At 40.5% G+C, this 27321-nt stretch overlaps 1 protein-coding gene across 2 annotated transcripts in view; it reads right to left on the bottom strand.

Annotated features, from left to right (window-relative positions):
- LGR5 (leucine rich repeat containing G protein-coupled receptor 5) overlaps window positions 1-27321 on the bottom strand; it is a 126725-nt gene that overhangs the window by 18559 nt on the left and 80845 nt on the right. For both annotated transcript variants that reach the window (XM_007054800.4, XM_043547829.1), the window contains exons 5-11: window positions 17996-18211; window positions 13623-13694; window positions 10483-10551; window positions 5477-5548; window positions 1583-1654; window positions 1409-1477; window positions 1196-1267 (exon numbers count right to left, since the gene is read on the bottom strand). In XM_007054800.4, coding sequence (XP_007054862.3) covers window positions 1196-1267; window positions 1409-1477; window positions 1583-1654; window positions 5477-5548; window positions 10483-10551; window positions 13623-13694; window positions 17996-18211 — 642 coding nt within the window. The remainder of the gene's footprint in view (window positions 1-1195; window positions 1268-1408; window positions 1478-1582; window positions 1655-5476; window positions 5549-10482; window positions 10552-13622; window positions 13695-17995; window positions 18212-27321) is intronic.

A 27321-nucleotide genomic window follows, 5' to 3' on the forward strand; every position in this document is an offset into this window, starting at 1 on the left:
TTTAAGCATTTTTTCAATGTTCATCTATTTAAATATCACAGTTGCATGAAATTTTGGGGTTTTAAGTTTTTTTTTTTTAATGTTTATCTATTTAAATTTTCATAGTTTCAGGAAATTATGGGAATCTTAGACAATAATTATTTAATGACAGCCTCTAATAAGTTCGCAAGCAGCATTTTTCTTACTTTGCCTTTCTGTAAATTTTGATTATCAATGGAAATATTTTTTTTCAGTTGCATGGCGAAATTGATTTTTCCTGACACTTACTGATAAAAATTGAATCCTTCCAAGCTTATTTATAGGTTAGTATGAGCCATACATTGACCGCAATCAATATGCAAAATTCTCATTGTCATCAGTGCAAGCTCTGTAATTGGGCCTTAATGTTCTGGAAATGAATTTTATAGTCCATTAGCTGAACGTAATTTTTCTGGTGCTCAAATAATGTGTTATAATTAGTGCTATTTCATTGTTGACCAAAAGAACTAATACCAAATACATTCATAGTGATGTAATACTTAAAGTGCTGTTTTCCAATTCACAAAGAAGTAGACAGATTGATTACTTCTGTTAGAGATTAAGCTTACTCTGTGGTATACTTGCATGATAAAATAACATATTGGTTTATTAGTATAAAAATTATACCCCCACATAGCCTAGGAACAGACTGCTTCAAATTTCAGTCAAATACATATGCCTGGTAGAGAACTAAACTAAAGAGATGTACATAATAAAGACGCATATCTGCAGTCCTTACTCATGTATATCTCCCTTTTACTTCAGTGGGATATCTGCTTGAGTAATGAATCCAAGATTGGACCATTCTAAAGGAAACTACCATAGAAGAGATAATAAATGCAAATCAAGTCTCAAATCTGTCCTGCATGTCCCTTCTTTTGATGTTTTTAAGGAGTATCATGAGTTGTTTTATGCTTTCCTAAAAATGTATGATATAAAAAATGTTTGTCTCCTTCCTTCATGTAAGGGAAATCCTGATTGACATGTAGATTGCGGGTTCTCTGGGGAAGAGACTGTCATCTTTTTACATGTCTGTAGATTAGCTAGCACAATGCTACCAGTGGTACTATACAACTGCTAGTTAATCATAAGTGGATTGTTCCAATATCACAAATCACTAAGTTCAGCCCTTACACTCCTGCATTAACATGGTGTTATCACCGTTACTGAAACATACAGCACTTGAAGATTAGGTAGCTGATCACAAGCTACTGTGGGAAGAGAGGTGACCTGTGCTCCTGTAAGTGTCCTGTAAAAGTAAACAATACAAAGATTATTTTATTTTATTTAAATCTTACAAAATAAATGCTTAGTATAAGGATAGATCCTTAAAACAAGTCAAGATCTAAAAATATTATTGGGTTGAGTGGGGTATTTGTCTAACACTTACAAACTTTCCAGACTTGTAGTTCCAGTCAAATCAGGAAACTCAGTTATTTGTGAAGCACCATTTAAAGTCCTAAAGTTAAAGACACAGTATCATTATTGAAAGGAAAGTACAGGACAATCGTAGAAGTGCAATGGTTATTCAGAGACAAAGAGGTTTTAAAGAAGTAAAACATACAGGGTTCTGAGTTCTGGTAAGTGTTGAAAAGCTGACCGTCCCACAAGCTGGATAGGGTTGTCATAGAACTGACTGCAAAAAGAGGAAAAACAGGCATTTTAATATGCAAGATAATACTCTGAATAATTATAAATAGGCAAAGCACACTACACATGTGGTGGTGAGATCCATGTGATAAATTGTATATTTCCTTTAGCTTTGAACATCTCATTTTCATTCCGCCCATTCTTGATGTCCGTTTTCATCAAGACTATGTTCCAAATACCTTTTAGCAGCCACCATTGTCTTGGTTTTAAAACAAAAGTGTGTCCTTCTTTATCCCAAATGTAGCATTTGCCTCACAAATTTACACTGGCGTGAGGTTATGGACCATTGATAGATTCCTAGAAAAGGGAATTTCATAGAATCATAGAAATGCAGGGCTGGAAGGGACCTCAAGATGCCATCTAGTCCTTCTCTCCATGCTGAGGTAGGACCAAGTATATTGAGACCAGGGGTGGGCAAACTTTTTGGCCCAAGGGCCACATCTGGGTATGGAAATTATATGGCGGGCCATGAATGCTCACAAAATTGGGGGTTGGGGTGTGGCAGGGGGTGAGTGCTCTGGCTGGGGGTGTGGGCTCTGGGGTGGGGCTGGGGATGAGGGGTTGGGGGTGCAGGAGGGTGTTCCAGGCTAGGACCGAGGGGTTAGGTGAGCAGGAGGGGGATCAGGGCTGGGGCAGGGGGCTGGGATGCAGGGGTGCAGGCTCCCGGCGGCGCTTATCCCAGAACCAGCCGCATGTCCCCCCTTCGGCTCCTAAATGGAGGCATGGCCAGGCAATGCGTGCAGCCCCATCACTTGAGGTGGAGGCAGTGTGCGGAGCCCCCTGGCTGCCCCTATGCGTAGGAGCCGGAGCGGGGACAGGCCGCTGCTTCCAGGAGTTGGCAAGCCCCCGACCCTGCTCCCTGGCAGGAGCTCAAGGGCCAGTTTAAAACAGCTCGGGGGCCAGATGCAGCCCCCAGGCCGTAGTTTGCCCACCCCTGATCTAGACCATTCCTGACAGGCGTATGTCTAACCCGTTCTTAAAAACATGCAATGATAAGGTCTATAGGTGCTGGAACTAGGGGTGCTGCTGCACCCCCTGGTTTGAAGTCGTTTCCATCATATACAAAGTTTACAGTTTGGTTCAATGACTCGCAGCATCCCACTGTACAAATTGTTCCAGCACTCCTAACAGGGACTCAGCAATCTCCCTCGGTAACCTGTTATAGGACTTAAGTATCCTTACAGTTAGACAGTTTTTCCTAATATCTAACCTAAATCTCCTTTGCTGCATATTAAGCCCATTACTTCTTGTCCTACCTTCAGTGGACTTGGAGAACAATTGATCATCGTCCTCTGTAAAACAACCCTTAACACATTTGAAGACTGTTGTCAGGTTCCCCCTCACTCTTCTTTTCTCAAGACTAAACATGCCCAGTTTTTTTAACCTGTCCTCATAGGTCAGGGTTTCCAAACTTTTTATCATGTTTGTTACTCCCGTCTGGACTCTCTCCAATTTGTCTACATCTTTCTTAAGGTGCTAAGCCCAAAACTGGAGACAGTACTCCAACTGAGGCCACACCAATACCGACTACAGTAGAACAATTACCCACCGTCTTATGTACAAAACTCCTGGTACTACACCCCAGAATGATAGCAGCCTTTTTTGCAGCTGCATCACGCTGGGGCTTATATTAAATATGTGATCCACTATAACCTCCAGATCCTCTTCAGCAGTACTACCTCCTAGCCAGTTCCCCATTTTATTCCCCATTTTGTAGTTGTGCACTTGATTTTTCCTTCCTAACTGTACTACTTTGCACTTGCCTTTGATGAATTTCATCTTGCTGATTTCAGACCAATTCTCCAGTTTATCAAGGTCTTTTTGAATTCTGATCCTGTACCCCCAGGTGCTTGCACTCCCCCCCAGCTTGGTGTCATCCACACATTTTATAAATTGGAGAATTGGTAACTATACGGATAGGTAAGCTCTGGAAAAGGCTTCCAAGGAAGGCTGTGGAATCCCTTTCATTGGAGGTTTTTCAGAACAGGTTGTACAAACACTTGTCAGGCTTGCTCTGTGGTCCTGCCTCAGGGGAAGGGACTGGAGTTGATGACTTCAAGGTCCCTTCGAGCCCTACATTTCTATGATTCTATGACATTAGAGATTTTACAAATATACAGATGATAGTTTTACTTTCTTTTGTGATCTGTGCCGTTGGACTCCTGATGCTAAGGGAGCCTGACTCTGCAAGTGGAGATATGACAGACCAATAGCTGGTCTTCTCTGGTAGGGCAATGAATAGGTTCCCATATCTTTCAATTTCAGAAGTTATGAACTGAAAGAATAACATTCACCCTCTTCTTGTGTTTGATCTGTGATGGATGGCTCATAGCTTATACATCTGGGCACAGATACTATTCAGCTATTCCAGATATTTTTCATTTTTTAAAAATGTACAAAATATCTCAAAAGCTCTGTCCAATAACTTACAAACAAAAGGCATCTCTTAACAATGAGGAAGAAGGAAGTGTTTCTAGTAACAGTGACTTAAATGAGCTTCGGGGCAAATGCAGATAGGTTATTTTTCTAGCTTGGTTTTGGAAATGATGTAGGACAAGCACAGGGTGAGACTTCCTATAAATAAGGAAGTGTTTTTGTAAACAAGTACAGAGATCTGGGACTTAAAAAGACAGATTACAGGGCTTTGTGACTCTTTTCTGGTACTCTGAGCTGTCAGACTGAGAGGATTCTTTCTGCAATACTATAATAAGTATTCTTCTGGTCCTGATAGCAGAGCTTTCCTTAGTATCCATCAAGGTGAGTAGCTATTTTACTTTTTATTTCACAATTTCTTCTCACTCTTTCTACAGTTGCTAATAAAATCTGTTTTTATTTATTTATCTTGGGTCTCCAGTAACTCCACAGAAGCTTGTCCTATAGTCCGTCACAGTTCATTAACAAAATATAGTGCAAATAATCCCTAACCAAAGTCCCCACACATAGTCCATATCAACCCCAGCGCACATAGTTCTTGTTCTCACCATACCCCTGTGTCTTCCATCACAGCTAAGCGCCTTATCTGTCTTCTTCCACCCCTCTGCCAGGAACAGCCATCCCAGCCCTTCTTTCAGAGCAGCAGGACTGCTCATCCCACCAAGAATTCGCATGGCCTCTCTGCTGTGAATATCCGGGCCAGGGGACTACCCCTCACTCCCCTGGGCTCTCTCATTCCCCCCCGCCTTTCCTTCAGGTTCAGTGCTCCAGCGATGAGACATCAGCGGGTAAGCCCCCCTGCTGCTCCCATTTCCTTCAGCATCCCCTGGCCCTTGGCTCCAGCTTGGAGCCAGCAGACATCCTCCTCTTCTGCCCCTCCTGCCTTCAGTCCTCCAGCCCCTCAGCGATGCTAGCTAACAAATCCCTCTTGCTGCTGTCCTACCTTCAGCTTTCTCCCAGGAAACATCTTCTGTCTCTGGCAGTTCTCATCTCCTGCCGTTCCTGACTGACTGACACACAAGGTCTCTTCTAACCAGGCCTCTTATAGTGCCCAGATGCTGCCCCACCCTCTTAACTGGCCAGCTGGAAACACCTGGACTGGAACAGGAGACCTGATCCCAGTTTCTGTTATAAGAAATAGCAGCCTGAATAAAAGGTCAAGAACTATGGAAAATTATGATCTCTCTCTCCAAGTAATGTGTGAGTATTAAGAGAACTGAATGACCTGAAAGGTGACCTAGTCCACTCACATTATGCTCCTATACATTATACATGTAAAATAAGAATGATAGAAGAGTTAGAAAACCACACAGAAATATTATATTTAATTCCACATTTGATATAAAAAATAACAAAGTAAACTGCTGCCACTTACATTGTTATAAGTGACGGATTGCCCACAAATGCGTGCTCAGGTATTGATTTGATGTTATTACTATGAAATCCCCTGGAAAAAAACAATATTTTATACAATAACAAAAAGTGTGAATGTAAGACATGTGATACATTACGTAGAACTATTACAATTAATCAAAAACCTCTGTAGCTGCAAGCAACGGTGTCTTCAGCTTTCTAGTCAATGTGGACATCACAATTAGTTGGATTAAGACTGAAAATGGAAAGCATTTTTTTCCAATACTTGTCCCATACCATCCCTGTTTCTGGGATGATTTAGATTTATGTGAATTTATAGTATATATGAATTTACAGGTTGTGTCATGACATACCATGCATTGAACCTCCCACACTCCTTTCTTTATTTAAGTATTTTAAGTATTAGAAGAATAAGCTGTACAATGTACTTACTGCCTTCTAGGAAGGAGACAAATTCTTTGTCTCATAATTAATTACTACATTGTTCTCATACGAGTAATTCTGCCATTGTTAAAAGCAAAGGAAACTAAGGTTTCAAAATGAACAATGATGATTTGTGTGAGAAACTTTTGTTAGTTCAATCACGAACTATGAAAAAGGCTTCTCAGATTAAATTAAAACATTTAGAAAGCCTTGAATTGTTCACGGATGCAAGCACCGTCAATCATTACTTGTACCAATACCAGATGATCAGTTTCACTGAACTAATGGTCTTGCCTGTGTAATTGGGCTAGAAAATCAAGGCTCTGTATTTATACTCCTTTCTATATACCACGTACAATCAAAAATATGTGCCCATACACAGTTGGCCTCTAAACAACAACAACAAAAGACCAAAACAAAAGACTATTTAATTCAAAACCAATATACAGATTGGCTGAGTGGCCTAGACTCTACCAAGCAGGATTCCCCAGATCAATCCTTTGCTTCCTGCATAGCAGAAGTAGCTGAGGAAATGGCATTACTAGCTCCCAGGGAAAATACTAGTCCCTCATCAATATACAGGTATGCTTGTGTCATTACCTTAACTCGCAGAAAGAACTACAAGGCAACTTTTGAAGCCCCAGTCCTGCAAACACTTAGGTAAGGGCTTAACTTTTCTCCTGTGAGTGGTCCCTTTGATGTCAATGGGGCTACTCATGTGCTTAAAGTTAAGCATGTGCATAAGTGTTTGCAGGATTGAGGCCTCAATGTTTGATCCTGTGAGGTGCTGAGCACCTTCTATGAGGTACTGAGTACCCTCAGCTCCCATTTAAATCAATGGGAGTTGAGGGTACTCAATAACCCCTCGGGGATGCCCTATCCTATACATTGCTGAGCTCTTGGGTCCCAATCCAGCAAAGCACTCAAACACATGCTTAAAGTGAATCAGAGCCTTGGTGCTGTACAATTTCATGCTCCAAACAGGCAGAGACTGAATTTAGGGGACTAAAAGGGGGAGACATTGGCTGAAGCTACACAGTCTGATATTAGGAGATCTGATGCTAAAGAGGCCAAAAATCTGAAGCAAAAAGATGCTACACAACACACATACAGTAGAACCTGCCAAGAGTAACCACTCATGGGAGTTAGCAAAAGTGGTCTCTTAGCAGAGGTGGTCTCTATTTAAAGGTTTGCACACCAGATAGTGGCGGTGTTCCGTGGCCTCTGTAAGTAGGCGCTTGTGACAGGTGGACTCAGAGGTGGTCATTAAGGCAGATTTTACTGAAGTTTGTTTCAAATACTTTCTAAGAAATTTACAATTTCAACTTTTCAATGTACATTTTTATGCCCAGAGAATAATATATTAAAGGGACACCTTGATCATAAAAACTGTTCCCCAGATTCACAGGGCCAGCCAGGATTTGTTCAATGCACATCTGGGTATCACCGTTGTGGCTACCCCATCATAAGGTCAGCAGATGCCACCCCCTCAGAGCTATTGTATTTTATGTCAAGGGGCCATTACGGCAGCTGGGAATAAGGTAGATTAGTAGCTCATGGCCACAATGCCTTCTCTCTGGCCATGCTCCCTATGCCAGAACTGGAATGTTGGCATAGGAGCTGCAGTGCTGACCCTACATTGCCTGGGGATTCTGAAGGATTTTCCAAGCGTAGACTGCGTAGACTGTCGGTCCTTCATCAGTTGAGACTGAGCCGGTCACAACACGTCTTCCAATCTTCTCTCGCTCTGGCCATCCTTCGCCATGCTTGTCCATATCTCTTTGTTAGGAAATCATCCCACCTCTCTGGAGGCCGACCACGTGGCCATTTCTGTTCTTGCGGATACCACTCGGATATAGCTGCGATCCATCTGTTGTCGCTGAGTCAGGCCACATGTCCTGCCCACCGCATTTTGCTGACCCTGCTTTCAACAACATCTCGCACTCCAGGCTGCTGCCTAATTATTTTGTTGGGGATGTGATCGCGGAGCCAAATGCCCAAAAATGTTCGTTCCACCGCCCTCTGTTTCACAGACAGTTGATGTTCTTCAATCTTTGTCAGCGACCATGTTTCGTTGCCATATAACATCGCTGGAAGCACGGCTGAGTTACAAAGATTCGCACGAGTTGTTTTGCTGATCTTTCCTTGGAGGATGTCCTTGATGTCATTGAATGTGCACCATCCAGCTTTTTTTCTGCGCGACAGTTTGCCTTTCTGATCGTGGTGCATATTGACTTCCTGGCCCAAATAAACATATTTATCAACCTCTTGGATCTGCTCTCCTCCAAGAGTTATTTGGGTTCTTGGCAGAACATCTGATCTCACGTATTTCATTTTCAACTGGTTCATTTTTAATCCAACTTGACTACTTTTCGCATTCAGTTCTTTAAGCATTCTCTCAAGCTGGGCTGTATTTTCGGCTATCAGCACTATATCATCTGCAAACCTGAGATAGTTTAGCCACTCACCATTGATATTAATCCCACCTTTCAAGTCTGCTCGTCAGAAAACCAATTCAAGACAGGCTGTGAATTATTTTGGTGAAGCTGTATCTCCTTGTTTCACACCTTTCTCAATGGGGATTTGGAGGGGAGTATTGAACAGCGGTATGTCTGTGCTGCAGCCAGAGTTCGCTTCCTTTAGTAATGTGATATATTTTGCGCTGATGCCTTGTTCTGAAAGAGCTTCAAGAACGGTGTTAGTCTCTACACTGTCAAACACCTTCTTGTAGTCCACGAAGGCAATGCACAAAGGGAACTTATATTCCCTTGAACGCTCTAGTAGTTGGTTTAGAGTGAAGATGTGGTCTATCATGCTGTAATTCCTTCGAAAGCCGGCCTGCTCTCTAGGTTGCTGTTCATCCAGGTTTCGTGACAGTCGATTTGTTATTATTTTAGTGAACAATTTACAGTTATGCGAAAGCAGGCAGATCGGGTGATAGTTCTTTAGATTTTCTTGGTTGCCTTTCTTATGCAGCAACATGGTATTGGACTCTTTTTCCAACTGGATGGTATCTTCTGGATTTCCAGGTAGCAGCTGAACCTTTGGGCAAGAGCTTTCCAAAGTGCCTGACCTCCCGCCTTAAGCACTTCTGCTGTCAGACCGTTCTTGCCTGGAGCCTTCCTGTCTTTCATTTGATGGACTGCGTGACGGACTTTGCTGATGAGAACTGAGCGTATATGTTCATCGGTTTGTTGAAGTAATGGCATTGGGACGTCTATACGGGATACAAATAGCTGGGTATAGAAATCCCTGCAGATTCCCTCCATCTCTGTTCGATCAGTTATTGATTCTCCGTCCCTGTTTTTCAAAGCCGATAATGATGACCTGTACAACGCCAATTCTTGTTTGCATTTTTTGAGACTTTTACGATCTTCAGCAGCCTTTAGGAGCTTTTCGGTTTGAAATTTCTCAAAGTCTTCCTTCAACATCATTCGTATGAGCTTGCAGAGAGGGAGTATTCAAGCCTGTCACTGCCATTTCTTTTCATTTTCCTCCTCTTCTCCAATAAAGTCTTTGTATTCTCCGAGATTCTTCTGCAAGCATCTTGTTAAATTGGCTTTATATCTGCTTTGTATGGAACAGCAGCACGAAGCACTCTAAGGGTATGTCTACACTGCAATTAGACACCTGTGGCTAGCCTGTGCCAGCTGACTTGGGCTAAGGGGCTTGGGCACAGGGGCTGTTCCATTGTGGTGTACATGAAGTCTGGGCTCTAGGACTCTGCGAGGTGGAAGGATCCTAGAATACAGGCTCCAGCCGGAGCCAGAATGTCTACACCGCAGTTAAACAGCCCCTTAGCCCATGCCCTGTGAGCCTCAATCAGCTGGCACAGGCAAGCTGAGGGTTTTTAATTGCAGTGTAGACATACCCTTAATGGTCCAGTGGATCTGTGATCATCTATGTTTTAAAAAATGCCTGCTGGTGCTATCTTTAACACCATAGATTACTCAAACAAAGAATTTAAGAAATCTAACTGACTGGTAACTTTCTAGCTGTTTGCTTATTTTGCAATTCAGCTAGCTTGCACAATTAATCTAGGCTGGTCAGTTTCACCTTTGATTTTAGTCTGCTTTACAAACCATGTCTACGCTTCCAGAAATTTTCTGGTTTACAACACTGCACATGAATATTTACACTGAAAAAACCCTGTTTAAAATAAGGTTAAAAATGACAACCCTATTTCCCCAAAATGCCTATGAGTGAACAGGAATTCTTGCTTCTTTTTCCTAGCCCAGGCATTGTGCCTTTTCAAACAAGTTTCACATTTGAAGCTGAAACAAAACTAATAATGTCCTTTTATTATTATGATATACTGCATTTCAAGGATAAAGTTCCAGAAAAGAATACTCTCTCAAAAATTCTTTTCAGTACAAAAGAGCATTTGTAACAAGTAAAAGTTATCAAAGTTAAATGTTCTAAATGAAATGCTGAAAATTTCCTTTTATATATGTTGGCATGTTTGCTAACTTTTCCAGGATATAGAAAGTTTTAAAGAGCACTGATAGAAATCATCACCTTTTCTCAAATAAATAAAAACATTGTCCAAGGCATCCCCTCTATATGGTAGAATTCAATACTTACAGTTCTTTTAAGTTTGTGAGTGTCCTGATAGCAGTGGGGAACTCATCCAGACTGTTGTAATTTAAATCTCTGCATAAAAATAGATCACATAATTTAGGTTATACACTGTTTAAGGAATAATATAGAATTTGTTGGGATTTGTAAGGAAGTATCATCTTTCATGCATTAAATAAAGAAATAGGTCCAAAGGCTAGGGTATCCTCAAAACGTGACGTTTTCTAATAAACGCCATCCAATGCAGATCATCAATTTTATTTTTGATCACAGTGCTATTTTTAATTAAGTATTACCAATTTGGAAATGAGAAAATATGGACATTTACAAATGCTAATAAGCCACCTGCTATTTTGTGATCTCCCCTCTCCACCATTCATTTGTAAGCATGAAAGGAAAATCTATCCTTACCTATGGACAATTTTGCAACTTTTACATAGACATATTTTGGGAATTTTTCATCTTAAAACTGATTTTTTAAATAAATGCCCGTGCTTTGTGCAGTGAATTGAATCTTACATGGTTCATATGTCACATTATTGAGGTTCAGTTTGCCTCTTTTCTATAAACTCCCATGTTTATCATGCTTTAATTTTGTTTTCTGACCTGTTTCTTGGCACAGTATGTGAGAATAAGAAAGATAAATATTCAGGAATAGCAAAGGAGAAATATCAATGGAAAAATAGTTATTGGGTGAAATCCCAGCCCCAATGAAGTTAATGGCAAAACTTCTATTGATTTCAACGGGCCGAGGATTTCACCTATTCTGAGGTTTTAAGATTGCAGTAAGGTTGACAATATCAATACGGAGTAAAGGAGAAAGAACAACTCCTCACCACACACAAGTCGTAAAAATAATATTTTATTTAGGTTAGCGACCTGGTATTCCATTTTAAGAATGGCTAGTTAGTGAGACATTTCCTCATTCCAGCATGTTCACTAGCCACCTGCTTATTCCTGGCCTGAGAAACCCATATACATAATCTGAGAGAAGAATTTGGCCTAAGTGTGCAGTTGAAACTGAATAGAAGAAAGATCTGTTTTGTCAACTTTGCAGCTTCATGGAGCACCTTAGAAGCTTCTGCTTCGTAGAGAATATATTTTTCACAAATTAAATAAGAGATAATTTGACTAAATTAAATAGAAACAATGATTCACATTGGACTTCAACAAAATATCATCATCCTTCATAACACAGGCAGGAGACTGCTGTCAGTAGTCAACAGGGCTTTTTTTCCTGTTTGTAAATCCCTTCGGGTCCTGTGCTTTGATTACACAGATAATGAGCATCTGTAATTTGGTTTGGCCCTCTAGCTGAGCTGGACCTGCCTAGACTGGGAAGAGAAGGATAACCCTGTGACCAGGGTGACCAGATAGCAAAAATTGGGACGGGGGTGGGGGGTAATAGGAGCCAGTATAACCCCTCCCCCCACAAATATCGGGACATCTGGTCACCCTACCTGTGACACCCAATGCAGCCAGGTGATTGGCTATCTTGATGCTAGATTCCAAAACAGCCTCCCCACTGATGGTAATGCCAACCAGTGCAATAATAAACATGACTGTGGCAGGTACCATATTCTCCAAGTTCCCCTCCCTCCTTTCCAGAGTCAAGGTTGTCATCTATATCTTCTTCCCTTTCACACCAGCTATCCAGGGCTGGGAGGATAACTAAAATAACTGCTCCCCACCCCCATTTCAGGACAGTTGCCTACTGTTGTGTATGTCTCATTAAAGAACAATCACATTTTCCCTCTTCTGCTCTGTTTTTTTATTGAGGGACTTTCTCTCTATGCACAGGGTAAAAGTCAAAGCTGTAACATTGCAGGGTGCTCTTGACAACAGAAGACTCAAGTTCTAGTAGAGAGGATTAGTTTAGGTATTCAAAATTAAAACCCCGGATCCTAGGGCAACTGGAAAGTGAGCACTGCACAGTTTTGTGGATTAGAAAGCAAACCAACCACTAGGTTCTGATGATGTTTGTATGACATTTGGTTTATTCACTCTCTGCCTGTGGCACATAAAAGTTTAATCTCCTATGGGCTGGAATGCTTTGGTCCGATTTCAGTTGTTGGGTTTAGTGTACTGGTGCTATGCGCTGGTGGTGGCTTGTGATATACACCAGGTCAGATTAGATGATCTGTTGGTCCCTTCTGACCTGAAACTCTATGACTTGTGCATCAGCACCAAAGCCGTTGGGCCTCTTGAAGTGCCCTGGTTGGGTAAAGTTGGTTATGATCTGTGGAGAGGATTCACTTGGTTGTGGTATAGGACAGGGAGGGGAATAGATATGCAAGGATTATTGTCCCTCAGGCACTAGTGGGTCAGGGCTCCAATACCAAACAGAGGTGGTGATATCTTTCTTTGTGTATGTCTGGAGCAAATTACTTTCCTTTAAACTTTGGAGTTGTTTTCCTGTTTAGTCTTCTTTTCTCAGAATTCTTTTTTTTTATGCTATTCAGGGAAGCCTTACTTTCACTGTGTTCACCTCCTGCACTTGACTTAACTATTGTAGGTGCTAAGGTGACTTTATCCCTTTGCCACAGAAACTTTTCAAGTAAATCCTTTAAAGATTAACAATTGGAGCAATTTTTTAAAAAGAAGAACATGTTTGTAATTGATGCTACCTGGAGCTTTTCCTTTGTTCAAGAGGTCAAAGTAACTGACTGATTCAGCAACCACACTATGTGGCAAGATGCAATCTGCGAACTTAAAAGCTATTTGGTTACAATGAATTTTTCCTTAACCTCTACATTAATTAGCTTTGCTGACTAAAGATAAACAGACAAATAAATAGCACTATCAAAGCAAGAATAACTATCCCTGAATAGTCATTTGTCATTTTGTGCTTGGTACAGTTTTAAAATGTCATTAAATAATTTATTAATATATGCTGCCTACAAAAAAAGCAGTGTAGTTTTATAGTTGAGAAATAGGATCATTGTACACAGTCACTGTGTATTGCAGTCATTGTAAACAATCATCCAGAGTCCGTAGCAATTAAGCAAGCCAAAAAGCATGTTTGGCTTTTAGCAATTAAGCAAGCCAAAAAAGCATGTTTGGTATTCTTATTCTTTCAGAATATTAATGAAAACACTGAAAAAAAAAGAAAAAAAAAGGGAGAAACAAATAAGAGGTCAACTCACAAAGTCTCTAGGCTGTGGAGCCCATCAAAGCATTTCTTTCCCAGGGAGTAGATTCTATTGTTATGGAGATGTCTGCAGGGGAACATTAAGAGCACAGTCAGGAAAGCACATTGCACACAGTGGAGTTAAGCAAAACATGTTGATGGTTAAACCAAAAGAAACTCATTTTAAGGCATGTACTGATTATATGCAAGTCATGCTTTTTGCAAGAGCATGTATAGGAGGGCATTTCCCCCACCTCTACCTCCCACCTCTCATCCTCCCACCCAGGCTTTGATTTGGTTCCACAGAAAGGTTTTGTTTTTAAACTGCAGAGATTGTGATTCTTTCATTTAATGTATTGTTTTCTTTCTTCATGTTTATTCTTAAAGTGTCTATCCTGACATTCTAATTTTAGACACGTGGGGATTTCCTATTAAGTGTTCTGAAACTTTAAAAATAGGGTCACTGGTGATTTAAAAATATATATTTAAACTAGATAGAAGGACTTAAAAAGTGTTGTGTTGGGGTTTTTTTGTTGTGTATGGGGAGTGGGCAGGATAGGAAGCAGGGAAGTGACAAAATGTACATGAGGCCTGAGGAAGTGTAGTAAGAAACAGATAAATTCACTTGATCAAAAATCAGAATTTCAGTGTGAGTTAGTAAATATAACTGACCTCACTGATGCTATAACTTGACTTTCTCCCTGTTAAACTAGAATAATCAACAATTAATTTCCAATGGTATGCTATGTAATTTATAGGATTTTCAGTTTGACATTTTTGGTAGTGATTGGCTGGAAACAAACCTGCAGATCTGAAAGTTTGGGACATTCAAAATTTGGCTTAGAATTTTGCTGCTTATGCCTATTTCTAAATTTTTAGATCTTAATAGAGAAATTGCTCTGTGTAGCTTATTAACATGGATGTTAACTTGGTGTAATTTCAATGCATTTTTTTTTTAAGAGAATGCTTTTCCAGCTGACTTCTCTCTCGTATTTTACCTTTCTCACTCCTCCCTCATGGTATGAGAGAAACTGTGGGCGTTGCACATAAAAGAAGAGAAGGTCTGTGTATGTGAGAGTCAGATACTATTCTCATCCATGTCTTTGCTTTACACAAAAGTATTTTAGTTATCAGAAGCTCTCGATAAATTTTTCAGAACCTACAAAAACTGTATTCAGCTATTTATTAACTGACTCTAAAAGATAGAGATTCTGATGTTGTACCAAAAAATGTCCCCCGCCCCCAACACAGGAAGAAACCTCAATCATTTTGATCCCAAATACTATATTGACCTTTTAGGCTATAGCAGTATGAAGAATTTGCCCCAAAACTCAAATTAGTTTTGCATCTTTAATGACCACAGGTCCAATCCTGCTCCCATTGAAGCCAATGTGAGTTTTCCCACTGACTTAAGATTTGCAGAACTGGAGATAGGGTAGCAAAACATGTGCACGGAACCACACTAAGTGATTTGGAAAGACTGGAACAATGGGTGCTGCAGATAGTTAGGGGTGATTAAAATATGAATAACTCTAAAGTCTTATACCCAGAAACAGGAGATAAACAGCAGATGCAAAATGAGGGGACCTAGCCAAGCAGCAGCACCTATTGCATCAAGTGAAGCTTATTTTCATCTTGTCTTCTTAATTGTCCTAATGTCACTGAAGTTTCAGCAGGGAAGGTGGGGAGATGAGACTGGGAGGAGAGCTGGGTCATGAAAGGATCTCTACCTTAACAAGTGCTTGACAACATGATGAAAAATAATTGAGGGATCTGGAAGCTCAGCCAAAGACACATACCCATTCTTCTAAAGGTTAAAATCTCATACTGAAACTCACTCTGTACCTACACAGGCAGAGAGCAAAGACTGTCCACAAGGTGGTAGATGGAATTCCTTCTGCTTAACCTGTATGGCTTGTACCTTGTACAACTGTATTGCTCACATTCTGCACTTGTTAGAGGTGATGGATCAGCTTTTATGGTTGTGACACTCTGCACTCCATATTTATCATAGTGGTAAGATGATATGATATGATTATGACAAAATAATGATGCACCTTGTACAAAATGTGTCATGTGAGGTGTCAATGGAAAATTATGGTTTACTGAATATGATTATCTTATTTGTATGAATGTATCATTTTTGTATTTGGAGTTATGAATATTGACTGTATCTGTATTTCAGATCTGCTTGCACCTGGGTAACACCCACAAAACTTTACATACAATCTAGCAAGCACTTTATGAATGGCCTATTCAAGTTGAATAGCCCATCAAAAAAGACAATGGGACATGGAAAAGGCTTATCCTCATCTGGGGATGCTTCTGTCAGCCTATGGATAATGGCTGCCATGACTCATTGGCGCATGCAAGAGCTTGTGACTAGATCACAAGATACTGAACTCCATTTTGGTATCTGTATTTTTCCACAAACTGGGCTGGGAACTTGGCTTGGAACAAAAGGGTTCCCGCCATATGGAATAAGCTATAAAAGGGGAAAATGACATCAGCAGGGAGCTTCACTCCTCACACAACTGAACACCTGGAAACACAGACTGAACTGGGGGAAGTGCTGTTCCCAGGAGGGAAAGAAGGAATCCTGTCTTTGCATGGAAGCTTGATGAACTGTTTGTACTATCTAACAGGGTGAGACATTGCTTGATTCAAATCCTAACTAGTGTATAACACTTAGCTTGCATTTTTGTTTAATTTCTTAGGTAATCTGCTTTGATCTTATGCTCAATACTTATAATCGCTTAAAAACTACCTTTCTGTATATAATAAATCTGTTTTATATTTTTACCTAAAACAGTGTGGTTTCCTTGAAGTGTGTGGGGAATCCACTCAGGAACAGAGGCTGGGACATTGTCTTCTCCACATTGAGGGGGGACGGACTGGATAATAAATTTATACTGGTCAGACTTTTGACCAGGGCAAGATGGTACAGCTCTGGGGTCCTAATCTGTGGAGCTGGAGGGTGGGGGAGTTCACTGGAGTTGTTCCATTGTCATTTTATGAGTGGCTGAGGAGAAACCTTCATGTAACTGCAAAAAGAAAAGGAGGACTTGTGGCACCTTAGAGACTAACAAATTTATTTGAGCATAAGCTTTTGTGAGCTACAGCTCACTTCATCGGATGCATCCGATGAAGTGAGTTGTAGATCACGAAAGCTTATGCTGAAATAAATTTGTTAGTCTCTAAGGTGCCACAAGTCCTCCTTTTCTTCATGTAACTGCAGCTGGGTGTGTCAGTGTGAGTACGAGTCCTGGAGAGGACTGTAGCTTGTCACAGCATCATGGGGTGAGAGGGAACCCAGGCTGGTGGGACAGAGGGCTCAGTGATACTCCAGTTCCAGGTTGCACCCTGCCGGGGCGGGGGGGGGGAGGTTGGGAAGAAACCCATCAAAATGGTAGCCTATAATAAAGTGCACTGAAATAATCCAGTCATACTGTCCTAAAGGCTTGCACCATGGCTATCAGATCAGCATGTTAGAGTATGTTAAAATATATTTAACATCTTACGTGCAATGGTTTTGTGCTGCCTACAAACCACAAATGTCTTTAATAATGACCATGTTTCAGTATATCCTGAAATAATCCTGCATAATTTTTCTAATAATAGAGCAGAAGTTTTTTTAATTTGGGATAGTTCCAGAAGATCTGAAGATGATTCCTCAGAAACTGGAATTCCTTCCAGGATTTTCTGTGAATTTTGCATGTTTTGTTTAGTAATACTGATAGGTGAACATATCTACTGTTATGTAGATATCTACACACACTGTCTGTGAAGGGAACTTTCTCAGCTCATATTTGTTAGCATTCTATCCTTCTAATCCTTTATGAGATTTTAGTTAATTTCCTTTTCCTACCCTAGCCTCATGTTGTCAATATTGCCCGATAGTCTTAAGTAAAAGTGTGTACATATTTAAACAGCCTTCCAGTGCCTTGATTTTATAAATAATATCTAAGAGACAAAAGTCCATTTTTTTTACTTATCTCTTCACTGACATTCTGAAGAGAAGTTTATTTGCCATTAATTCTCTGCATCATTATAAATAAACATATCTGCAAGTCAAATCTTTACATTATGTGGAGTAGAAAGGTCACTTAATAAGGTTGCAAAAGTTATAGCTTTAAACAGAGTGCAAGAATAAAGGGCAAACTTGGTTTATAGCCCAAAAATATCAATTTAATGCTAAAATTATAACATAAAACAGTAGCCCATATTAACCAACCGCAAAGTTTACAGATCATTTCACATTTTTGGGTAGTCTACTTTTAAACTATCTCTTACAAAGCTTAATTTAGACATTGCATCTTGAACTAATTTATTACAAAGAGGCCAAGGTCTCGCAAAAATTGTTTTTTAAAAAAAAACAATAAAACTTACAGAACTACCAAACTGGAGAGGTTTCCAAAAGCATAGTCTGGTATGTGATGTATTTTGTTCAATGCTAGTGTCATTGCTTGAAGTGCTGGTAAACTCCTAAAAGCATGCACAGGAATTTCTGTCAAAGAGTTGTCATCCAGCCACAAGTGTCTAAGAGAGATCAAGCCACTGAAGCAGTTGGGTGGCACATAGTTGATGTGGTTGGCATCCAGGCGTCTAAAAAACCAGAAATTTAGAACACTGACTTTGAGAAAAATGTAATGAATCAACACAACAGACCTAAAAGGATATTGTCAAGCACAGTGTGCTCCAAAGGGGAGGGTTGGGGGAAGGGTCATCAAGCACCCTGTTGGTGCTCTGGAGATACCCACATTTCCTTCTACTTTACATTCTGATCCTTGAGGCCCCACACCATGGTCAACATTCTTCTAGTCAATATCTAAACCAGACTCACTTTGGAGCCATCAGTGTGACTCTTTTATGGACTGAGGGGGTAACTTTTGAATGGCGCAGGGCACTCCTCCATGGGCTGAGCAATGAGTTTATTTCCCCTTCTGAGCTCTCAGTCACCTTAAGGGATTAAAAACTTGGTAAGAAATTCACTCAGAGACGCTCTCATTATTTTTATGTCTCTGGGTCATGGGATTGCTTCTGTGTAACTGAAAGAAGCGTTTGGTTCTCCATAGTTTTCAGCACCATCTTAGAAGCCTGAAAAGAAAATTTATTTCTGACTAATTGTATCTATTACATTTTGTGAAATATTGGTTGTTCCTGTGTTTCTAATGAAGGCTGAAGTTAATGTATCATTTGCGTGGCAGCGATGGTTTCCTTTTATTTTGCATCAGCATTACCAATGAGCTGGTTTCATCTGTAGGAAAAACTAAAGCAGTCTGGTTGCTGCAGAACAACACAGTGAGAACAACTGCACAACAGACTATTTGTTTTTCTCTAGATTCTACGGGCCACATTGTGATCTCACACTGGTGTAAATCAGAAATAATCAATGCAGTTTCAAGGGCGTAACCAGCTCTGAGATAAGAATCAGGCTCTATATGATCAATGGTTTAAAATTATTTTTATTTTGTGCCCCTGGTAGAGTACAACTGAAAGAACACATCAATTTTCTGAAATGTCGGGGAACGTATATATGACCTATATGCTTATCATAACTCTTCTATGCTTCTGCTTATTTCTAATCTGCTTTAATGACTTTGCACACTTGTTTGCACTACAAAAGTAAGTAATTAGCACTTTTGTTCAGGCTGCCAGTTTACAGGATGTTATTAAAAGGAAGCAGTAGTGAATTTTCAAAAGCATGTTTGAAAACATTACAGAACAAACAGATGCACCCGGAGCGTAAGGAGGTAATCCTTCGCAACCCGAACTGGGTCCATTTGAGAGAGGGGGAATGAATACTCTATGTGGCAGGCATACTAATCTCTTTATTTAAAGCTGCTTCCTCATTTACAGTCATGTAAAATGTCGGGTCCATTCTGTCTCCTAGTCCAAACTACTTCTACCTACTGCATGAGAAACAATAATGAATTCTAAGGCTCCGTGCCAGACTGGCAAATAACTGAGACAAGGTCAGTTGGAACAAATTTATAAAGTTCAGTGTCAAAGCCCTTGTACAATTAAATTTTCACTACAATAACTGACATGGCAAGCAGCAGAGACCGAGCTTCCAAAATAACTCAAGGGTCTGTCAACAATGGGTGAGGCTGGAAATGTTTAGAAATACCCATGCTGTACCTCCCCCACTCCCCAGGCAACAACATACTTTGCCTGTGTTTTCAAATAAGGTATAATTTGAGTGAATAGATGGCGTTTCTTTGTGTTTGGTTAGAAGTAAATTTCTTGTCTGTGTGATGTCTGTATGTAAACTAAGGAGTTACAGTTGCACTAGTTTGACAGTTACACTAATTAAAGAATGGAGGCTTTATTCAATTTAAATGTGTTACTGTATTACAATTAACATCTTGTCTCATGTGGGGTCTCAGTCTGTAGCCCCTATTCACGCCCCTATTGACTCCAAAGAGGCTACACACAGAAGGGTTGCAGGATAGGGCAAGTTGTTTCAGATATAGAAGATGTAAGGCATAGTCAGTTGTTTTAGACGATACAGAAACTATGGATGAAATCCTGGCACTGAAGTTAATGGCAATATGATCAGGATTTCATCCTCCACATATCTAACAGAAAATTTAGAAATTGAGTGAGCTGAAAGTGTAAATTCCCAAATTTAAATGGTATTGTCCCCTGTATGTGTGTGTATGCAGTCTTATTTAATTGTGATTCAAAGCTAGGTGAATTATTGTTTCAATATAATTTTATGGCAAAGCAAGAAGCTAGTATGGCTTATACTATAGAGTATGTAATGTAGTTGCAGGACTTACAAATGCTCTTAAAATGTATGACCAACAAATGTTTCTTTGTTATCTAATCTTTTTTCAAAAAAAATTCCTGAGTACCATTTTGCTACTTGCAGATAATAAAACATTTCATCAGTGGTTATGTTTCCTGGCATAATACAAATAATCTATACTGATGTATAAAACATTGAGCAAAATCATAGTTTTCAGCCAATTTTTTTTACTCATGTTGATCAAAGTTTTGGCACTTTCAAAACTAAACCCATTAACTCATAAACATGACCTTACTTATAATTTAAAATATATAGTTAACATGTGGGCAGTTTAAAAGTTCTATTATATTCCAAAGAAAGCCAATTTAGAGAATCAAAAATATTTGATCTCCTCTGTTAGGCAGCCTATAAAATGACATCCAGCATGATATTTGTCATGAGCTCACTTAAAATGTCCAAAGTGAATGCTTAAATTATGCAGAATGTAGTCCACTGTAATTGTTTGACCATGTATACTCTGATCATATGTTTCGTAGCTCATGTAAAGATATTATTCATGCAGAATTCTAAAAGTGGATAAAGTAAAAGGGCTGACTCTCATATTTAAGAATAAAACACTAATTCCTTCCATAACTGCTACTAGTATTCTGGACTATAGTCAGCGTATACAGGATCTGGGCTTAGGCATAGTTTGACTGCTGTATTTTGGAGGGGAAGCTCCAGTCAGGCCAATGGGGTCATGCATGGAGGGGGGGGAATTCCGTACCTGCCCAAGGATTGCTGTTGGGGGGGCGAGGCAATGCCTCCCTGGTCCCCCCAAACTATGCCCAAGGATATGGGACAAGTTTACAGTGGTGCTGGACCATCACTATAGTTAAGGTTGAGTCACAACTTCTGTTTAAAGGTTCACCTTTCTAAGTCCTCTAAAATAAACATGCTTAGTTCGATTCCTTTGAAATTTGGTATGCCTCAGAAGAATGCAATTGAGGGGTAATGACCCAAATTTGGGGTCATTTCAGCAAGGGGTTGTGGAATCATAGAATCATAGAATATCAGGGTTGGAAGGGACCCCAGAAGGTCATCTAGTCCAACCCCCTGCTCGAAGCAGGACCAATTCCCAGTTAAATCATCCCAGCCAGGGCTTTGTCAAGCCTGACCTTAAAAACCTCTAAGGAAGGAGATTCTACCACCTCCCTAGGTAACGCATTCCAGTGTTTCACCACCCTCTTAGTGAAAAAGTTTTTCCTAATATCCAATCTAAACCTCCCCCATTGCAACTTGAGACCATTACTCCTCGTTCTGTCATCTGCTACCATTGAGAACAGTCTAGAGCCATCCTCTTTGGAACCCCCTTTCAGGTAGTTGAAAGCAGCTATCAAATCCCCCCTCATTCTTCTCTTCTGCAGACTAAACAATCCCAGCTCCCTCAGCCTCTCCTCATAAGTCATGTGCTCTAGACCCCTAATCATTTTTGTTGCCCTTCGCTGGACTCTCTCCAATTTATCCACATCCTTCTTGTAGTGTGGGGCCCAAAACTGGACACAGTACTCCAGATGAGGCCTCACCAGTGTCGAATAGAGGGGAACGATCACGTCCCTCGATCTGCTCGCTATGCCCCTACTTATACATCCCAAAATGCCATTGGCCTTCTTGGCAACAAGGGCACACTGCTGACTCATATCCAGCTTCTCGTCCACTGTCACCCCTACGTCCTTTTCCGCAGAACTTCTGCCTAGCCATTCGGTCCCTAGTCTGTAGCGGTGCATTGGATTCTTCCATCCTAAGTGCAGGACCCTGCACTTATCCTTATTGAACCTCATCAGATTTCTTTTGGCCCAATCCTCCAATTTGTCTAGGTCCTTCTGTATCCTATCCCTCCACTCCAGCGTATCTACCACTCCTCCCAGTTTAGTATCATCCGCAAATTTGCTGAGAGTGCAATCCACACCATCCTCCAGATCATTTATGAAGATATTGAACAAAACCGGCCCCAGGACCGACCCCTGGGGCACTCCACTTGACACCGGCTGCCAACTAGACAAGGAGCCATTGATCACTACCCGTTGAGCCCGACAATCTAGCCAGCTTTCTACCCACCTTATAGTGCATTCATCCAGCCCATACTTCCTTAACTTGCTGACAAGAATACTGTGGGAGACCGTGTCAAAAGCTTTGAGAGATACAAGCCCCCCACAAAGTAGCCATTTTTCAAAAAGTTTCTGGGTGGTTTTTATTTTGTTTTTGAACAGAGCTAGAGCTCACACTATTGATGTGATGTGGATCAAAATGGTCTAATTCTGTCAAATTTTACCCAAGATAATGCATGGGACCCATAAATATTTGGGGGACTGAAATTGAGAACAGTAGTTAAGAAAATGTACAGTTTTTACAATGCACATGTGCCAATATAGACAAATGGCTAGAGCAGTGTTTCTCAAACTTGGGTCCGCGGACCCCTGGGGGTCCACAGGCCCCACTGATTAACTCATTGAGAATGGTATCTAAGAACACATTCACTTCTTCACTTGCATAGATGTAGGGTCTGGAAGGATCACCGTCCACCCGAGGGGGTTGCTCTGCAGTCAGAGAGAGAGAGAGAGAGAGAGAGAGTGTGTGTGTGTGTGAAAGAGAGAGAGAGAAATCTGTATTTTATTAGCCTGTAGGGGAAGTAAGTGGCTACTTCTGGATCTCAGGGAAGATTAACAGTGGTATTTCCAAAGACATACAGTATGGAGGTTTGGAATTGACAGTACACATGCCTTGATCACGGATGGAAAAGAAATATTTGCGATGTCAGGATTGCCAATGTGTGGACTGTGGGTGATTCTTGGATCACGAGGTTGCAGAAGTTTGTGGGAGAACAAGGGGCAAACCATGACATGGGGATTGCTGACTACAGACTGATTTGGGTGGAGATAGGTGGCCTGTGTTGGCATCTGGGTTTGTCCACTCTGCTACATCTAACCAGGGACTTAAGAGGCTGTGATCTGTCAGTCATTATTGAGATTCACTTGGACGGAACTGATCTGGGCCTTAGGCCTAGTGCGCGGCTTATACAATGTACGAGAGCAGATCTGGACCACGTCAAAAGATTTGTGTCTAGGAGCTGTGATAGTTTTCTCTTTTTTGGCTGAGTGTCCAAAGAATTGCTATAGTGACAATATGAAAATGATTAATAAGTTTTGGAAGAACATAAACTGGGAAATTGGAAGGTTCATGGCTGATCAGAAAATGTGTACTGTATGGCATAGAAACATGACAGGCTGTTCTCAGGGGTACAGCTATTGGACCAGGGTCAGAGGATCTTTCTCTTAAACATAAAACTGTCATTATTGTGGAACAAAAACCCTGTCTGTGATTTTTCTTACTGGCTGTACCACAAACTCCACCTTCCATGTACCCACTAAAGGGACCAACAAAATCAGTTGCTTAATGGAGATAGTTTTCCACAAAGGTGAAGCAGAACTACATTCAATGTGCCTGGATCTCTGATGCAATGCAATGCAGACTGTTTGCACTGCATTGCTAGCCTAATCTGGTCCTACAGCTGGCTGAACCTGCCCAGGGAGCATCTTCCAGAGTAGCGGTGATCTTCCTGTGGCATGAGCCAGCCTAAGGGTGCTCACATAAGTCTCCCTCCCTTCCGCTAGTGTATCAAAGAAAGGAGGGCTGGTTGGGATGGCCCTGTGCTAAGCGGATCCTTGTTTGATTCCAACCTCTTGTGACTGTCCACAGACCGGTGTAAGACAGAGTGATCCTTAGGCAGCTCTAACATTGCACGGGGGACCAACCCAGCACAGACATGTGACAGAAAGAGGGGAATGCAAAAGTGAACTTTAAAGCAGCTTTGCATGTACACAGATAACCTTCACCTGCACTCTGTTCAATTCAGCTGCATCCCAGGATCAGGCTCAATGTGAACGTAGACAACTTTTCAGACTACATGTTTCCTAGAAAGGATGATTACTCTACAGGTTTCACTGATTATTATATAATGATAATGTGTCATGGTATGATGAGGAATAAAGTTTTAATCATCATTAGATTGGGATCCCTCCTGAGTGGCAACAACATGGGTAGAGCTTTTTGCATGAAAATTTTTCTTGTAGGAAAATGTGGTTTCATACATTTTCACAAGAAAATGTTGATTTTTGACTAAATTTTTCGTTTTTCCATTTGAAGGAAAAAAAATTGAGTTGACATTTCTAAACAAAATTTCATTTTTTCCCATTTCAAAATGCCAATTCAAACCTCTTTCAATTTTTTCCTTCTTTAAAATATTTCATTTTTTTGTTCCAGTTCAGAATGGAAACTAATTCTGAAATGTCAAAATTTCTTGGGGGATGAAAATTCCATTTCCCATCCAATTCTAGCCACAAATGAATTATAGAGAAAATCCCAGATAATTTCCACTTAAACCTTTATGTGACATCAAACCTCATAATCATGTACCCTGTATATACTGTGATGGGGCAAGGCCAGATGGCTATAGAAAAGTAGTGGGAGATAGATATATTAGCTCCAGGCTAAACAAATCCCTGGTACCAGGATAAGTGAAATGGCAGCTGCTCCATGTCAGTTAAGACATTTGGGGCCAATTAAGAACTTTCCAGAAGGCAGGGAGAATGTTAGGTTGATTGGGACACCTGAAGCCAATCAGGGGCTGGCTGAAACTAGTTAAAACTAGTTAGTCAGGTGGGTGTGCATGTCAGGAGCTGTGGGAGGAAGCTGTGCTGTTGGAGAGGCTGAGTAGTACACACCATATCAGGCACAAGGAAGGAGGCCTTGAGGTAAGGGTGAAGTGGAGCTTGAGGAAGTGAGGGCTGCTGTGGGGGAAGTAGCCCAGGGAATTGTACATATCATGTTTCTAAAAGGTCAGCTACCATAGCTGATACTATTAGGGTCCCTGGGCTGGAGCCTGGAGTAGAGGGTGGGCCCGGGCTCTTTCCCCCCCCACATCTTTGCCCCCTGATTAATCACTGAGACTGGGAGACAACAGAGAATGTGCAAGGAAGGATAACTTCTCCTCACCTCCCTCACTGGCTTATGATGAAAATGGCTCAGTAGACTGTGACCCTTGTCTCTAGAGAGAGAAGGGTTACGTGAAGGGTCACAGTGAGCCTCTGAGGCTAGCGAAATCCACCAGGAAACGCGGGACCCACGGAGGAAAGGACAGAGCTTTGTCACAATACCAAATAAATAAAAGACAAATAAAAACTATTTAAGAAATGCTTTGGGCAACTTAAAAACATCTTACTGAAACCTTACTGGTACTATTTTCATATCCTGCCTCCGGTAAAATCAGGATGACTTACAACAATAAATTCAGGAGAGAAGTTTGTCCTGTTTAGTATAGGAATTATCTTTTTATCTTGATCCTCCTCCCACTGAAGACCATAGAAAAACTCCCGTTGAATTTTAGGGGAGCAGGAGAAAATGATCCATATTACTGGGAATGCGTTTCTTTGCTTGTTAATGTCCTTTATGAATAGTGAGCTATGGGCAACAAAGCACTGCCTAGTATGTCATTGATTTTTGGCTATTTCCATGTTGGCTGAGCAACCGTAAAGTTACTCATTAACAATGGTATATAAACATGAGAATAAACAGCGTAAAGTTTCATCAAGGTTTCAGAACTTTGTATACAATGCTAAAATAACCAAAATTTAAGAATGGCAAAAAGGTTCTTCATTATGAATGTAAGATTTTCTTTCCTTTTAATTAATAACATTCATATAAGGAGGTCTGCAAATTCTTTAGTTGTATGGTAAACATGTATATTATTTCTTGCATTAACATTTGCAGAAGCAAATTTTTTCTATTAAAATTTTCCACATCTAAAAACCTCTGGGGCATTAGAACATATATGCTCATTCAACCCTGTTGAATACCTTCTTGACATCAAGGCAGAGGGCAAGAATGGGGATGCCAGAGTTCTGAGCAGTATGCAAACAACTAAGAGCACCAGCTGATGCTCTGTTCTAAAGAAACTTCAGGGTGAATAAGATAAGTGACACTAGCAAACACTATGGACAAATATCTTAGTCCTGGCAAATCAGTGATAATGGTAGTTACATTTAGCTATGATACTTAAAAACAGATTTTCCTTTCTTGGGTGTAACAGATATGAATGGCAATCTTATTGTTGGGATTAGTATTTCACATTATTTCCCTTCACTTTGTACTTCAGAGGAAAATTACAGTATGCTATAAGGCATGATTCTGTAGAACTCAGATGTGAATCCATTATGATTTAGGCACTTCCAAAATGAAAGCACTCTGATTAGTTCCTTCAAACCCTCATGTGATACAGGAATACTGAGTTTCACATAATCATTTGGCTTTTACCTAGGTAGTCGATGCCTTTAAGAACTGTTGAACTAGTACATCCTCATAGTTGACAGGGGAGCTAGAGACACTTGTAAAATTGAAGAGGATTTTAATATCCTGAGTTTTAAGGATTGTTTCATTTTTAGCTTTAATTAAAAAAATAAGGTATGCATTCTCCATTTGCTTCAAATGACAGGTTAATAGTCTCACATTTTTCTCCTCAGATTAAGGTGAAATAATGCATACCCTATTTTTCCAGTATGTACAAACGCTTTTGTGCGCTGCTATGTCAAAACCTTATTTCCTAGGATTTTGTATTTTGTAAATATCTTGATGATGCCTGCAACAGCTGTTTTTTTTTTTAAGCATAGCATAGCATTTGGAAAAGGTGAACCTTAACAAAGTATGTGAATATTTGTAACTCAAATTTCAAAAGAACTAAGGCTTCTTCCAGTAAGAATGAGGCCAAGTAAGAGAGCAGAGGTATGACTCAGAACTGAATTGAAACCTCAGTGAAATTACAGGAAAACCTTAGTACTGGTTTGGGATATTCACAGTTTAGATGCTCTGCAGGGACAGCCTTCTGTGCTTCAACGGAACCTCACTGATTCTAGTGAGGCAGCACATGAGC

This window comes from Chelonia mydas, chromosome 1, assembly GCF_015237465.2.
Source record: "Chelonia mydas isolate rCheMyd1 chromosome 1, rCheMyd1.pri.v2, whole genome shotgun sequence".
Taxonomy (NCBI): Eukaryota; Metazoa; Chordata; order Testudines; family Cheloniidae; genus Chelonia; species Chelonia mydas.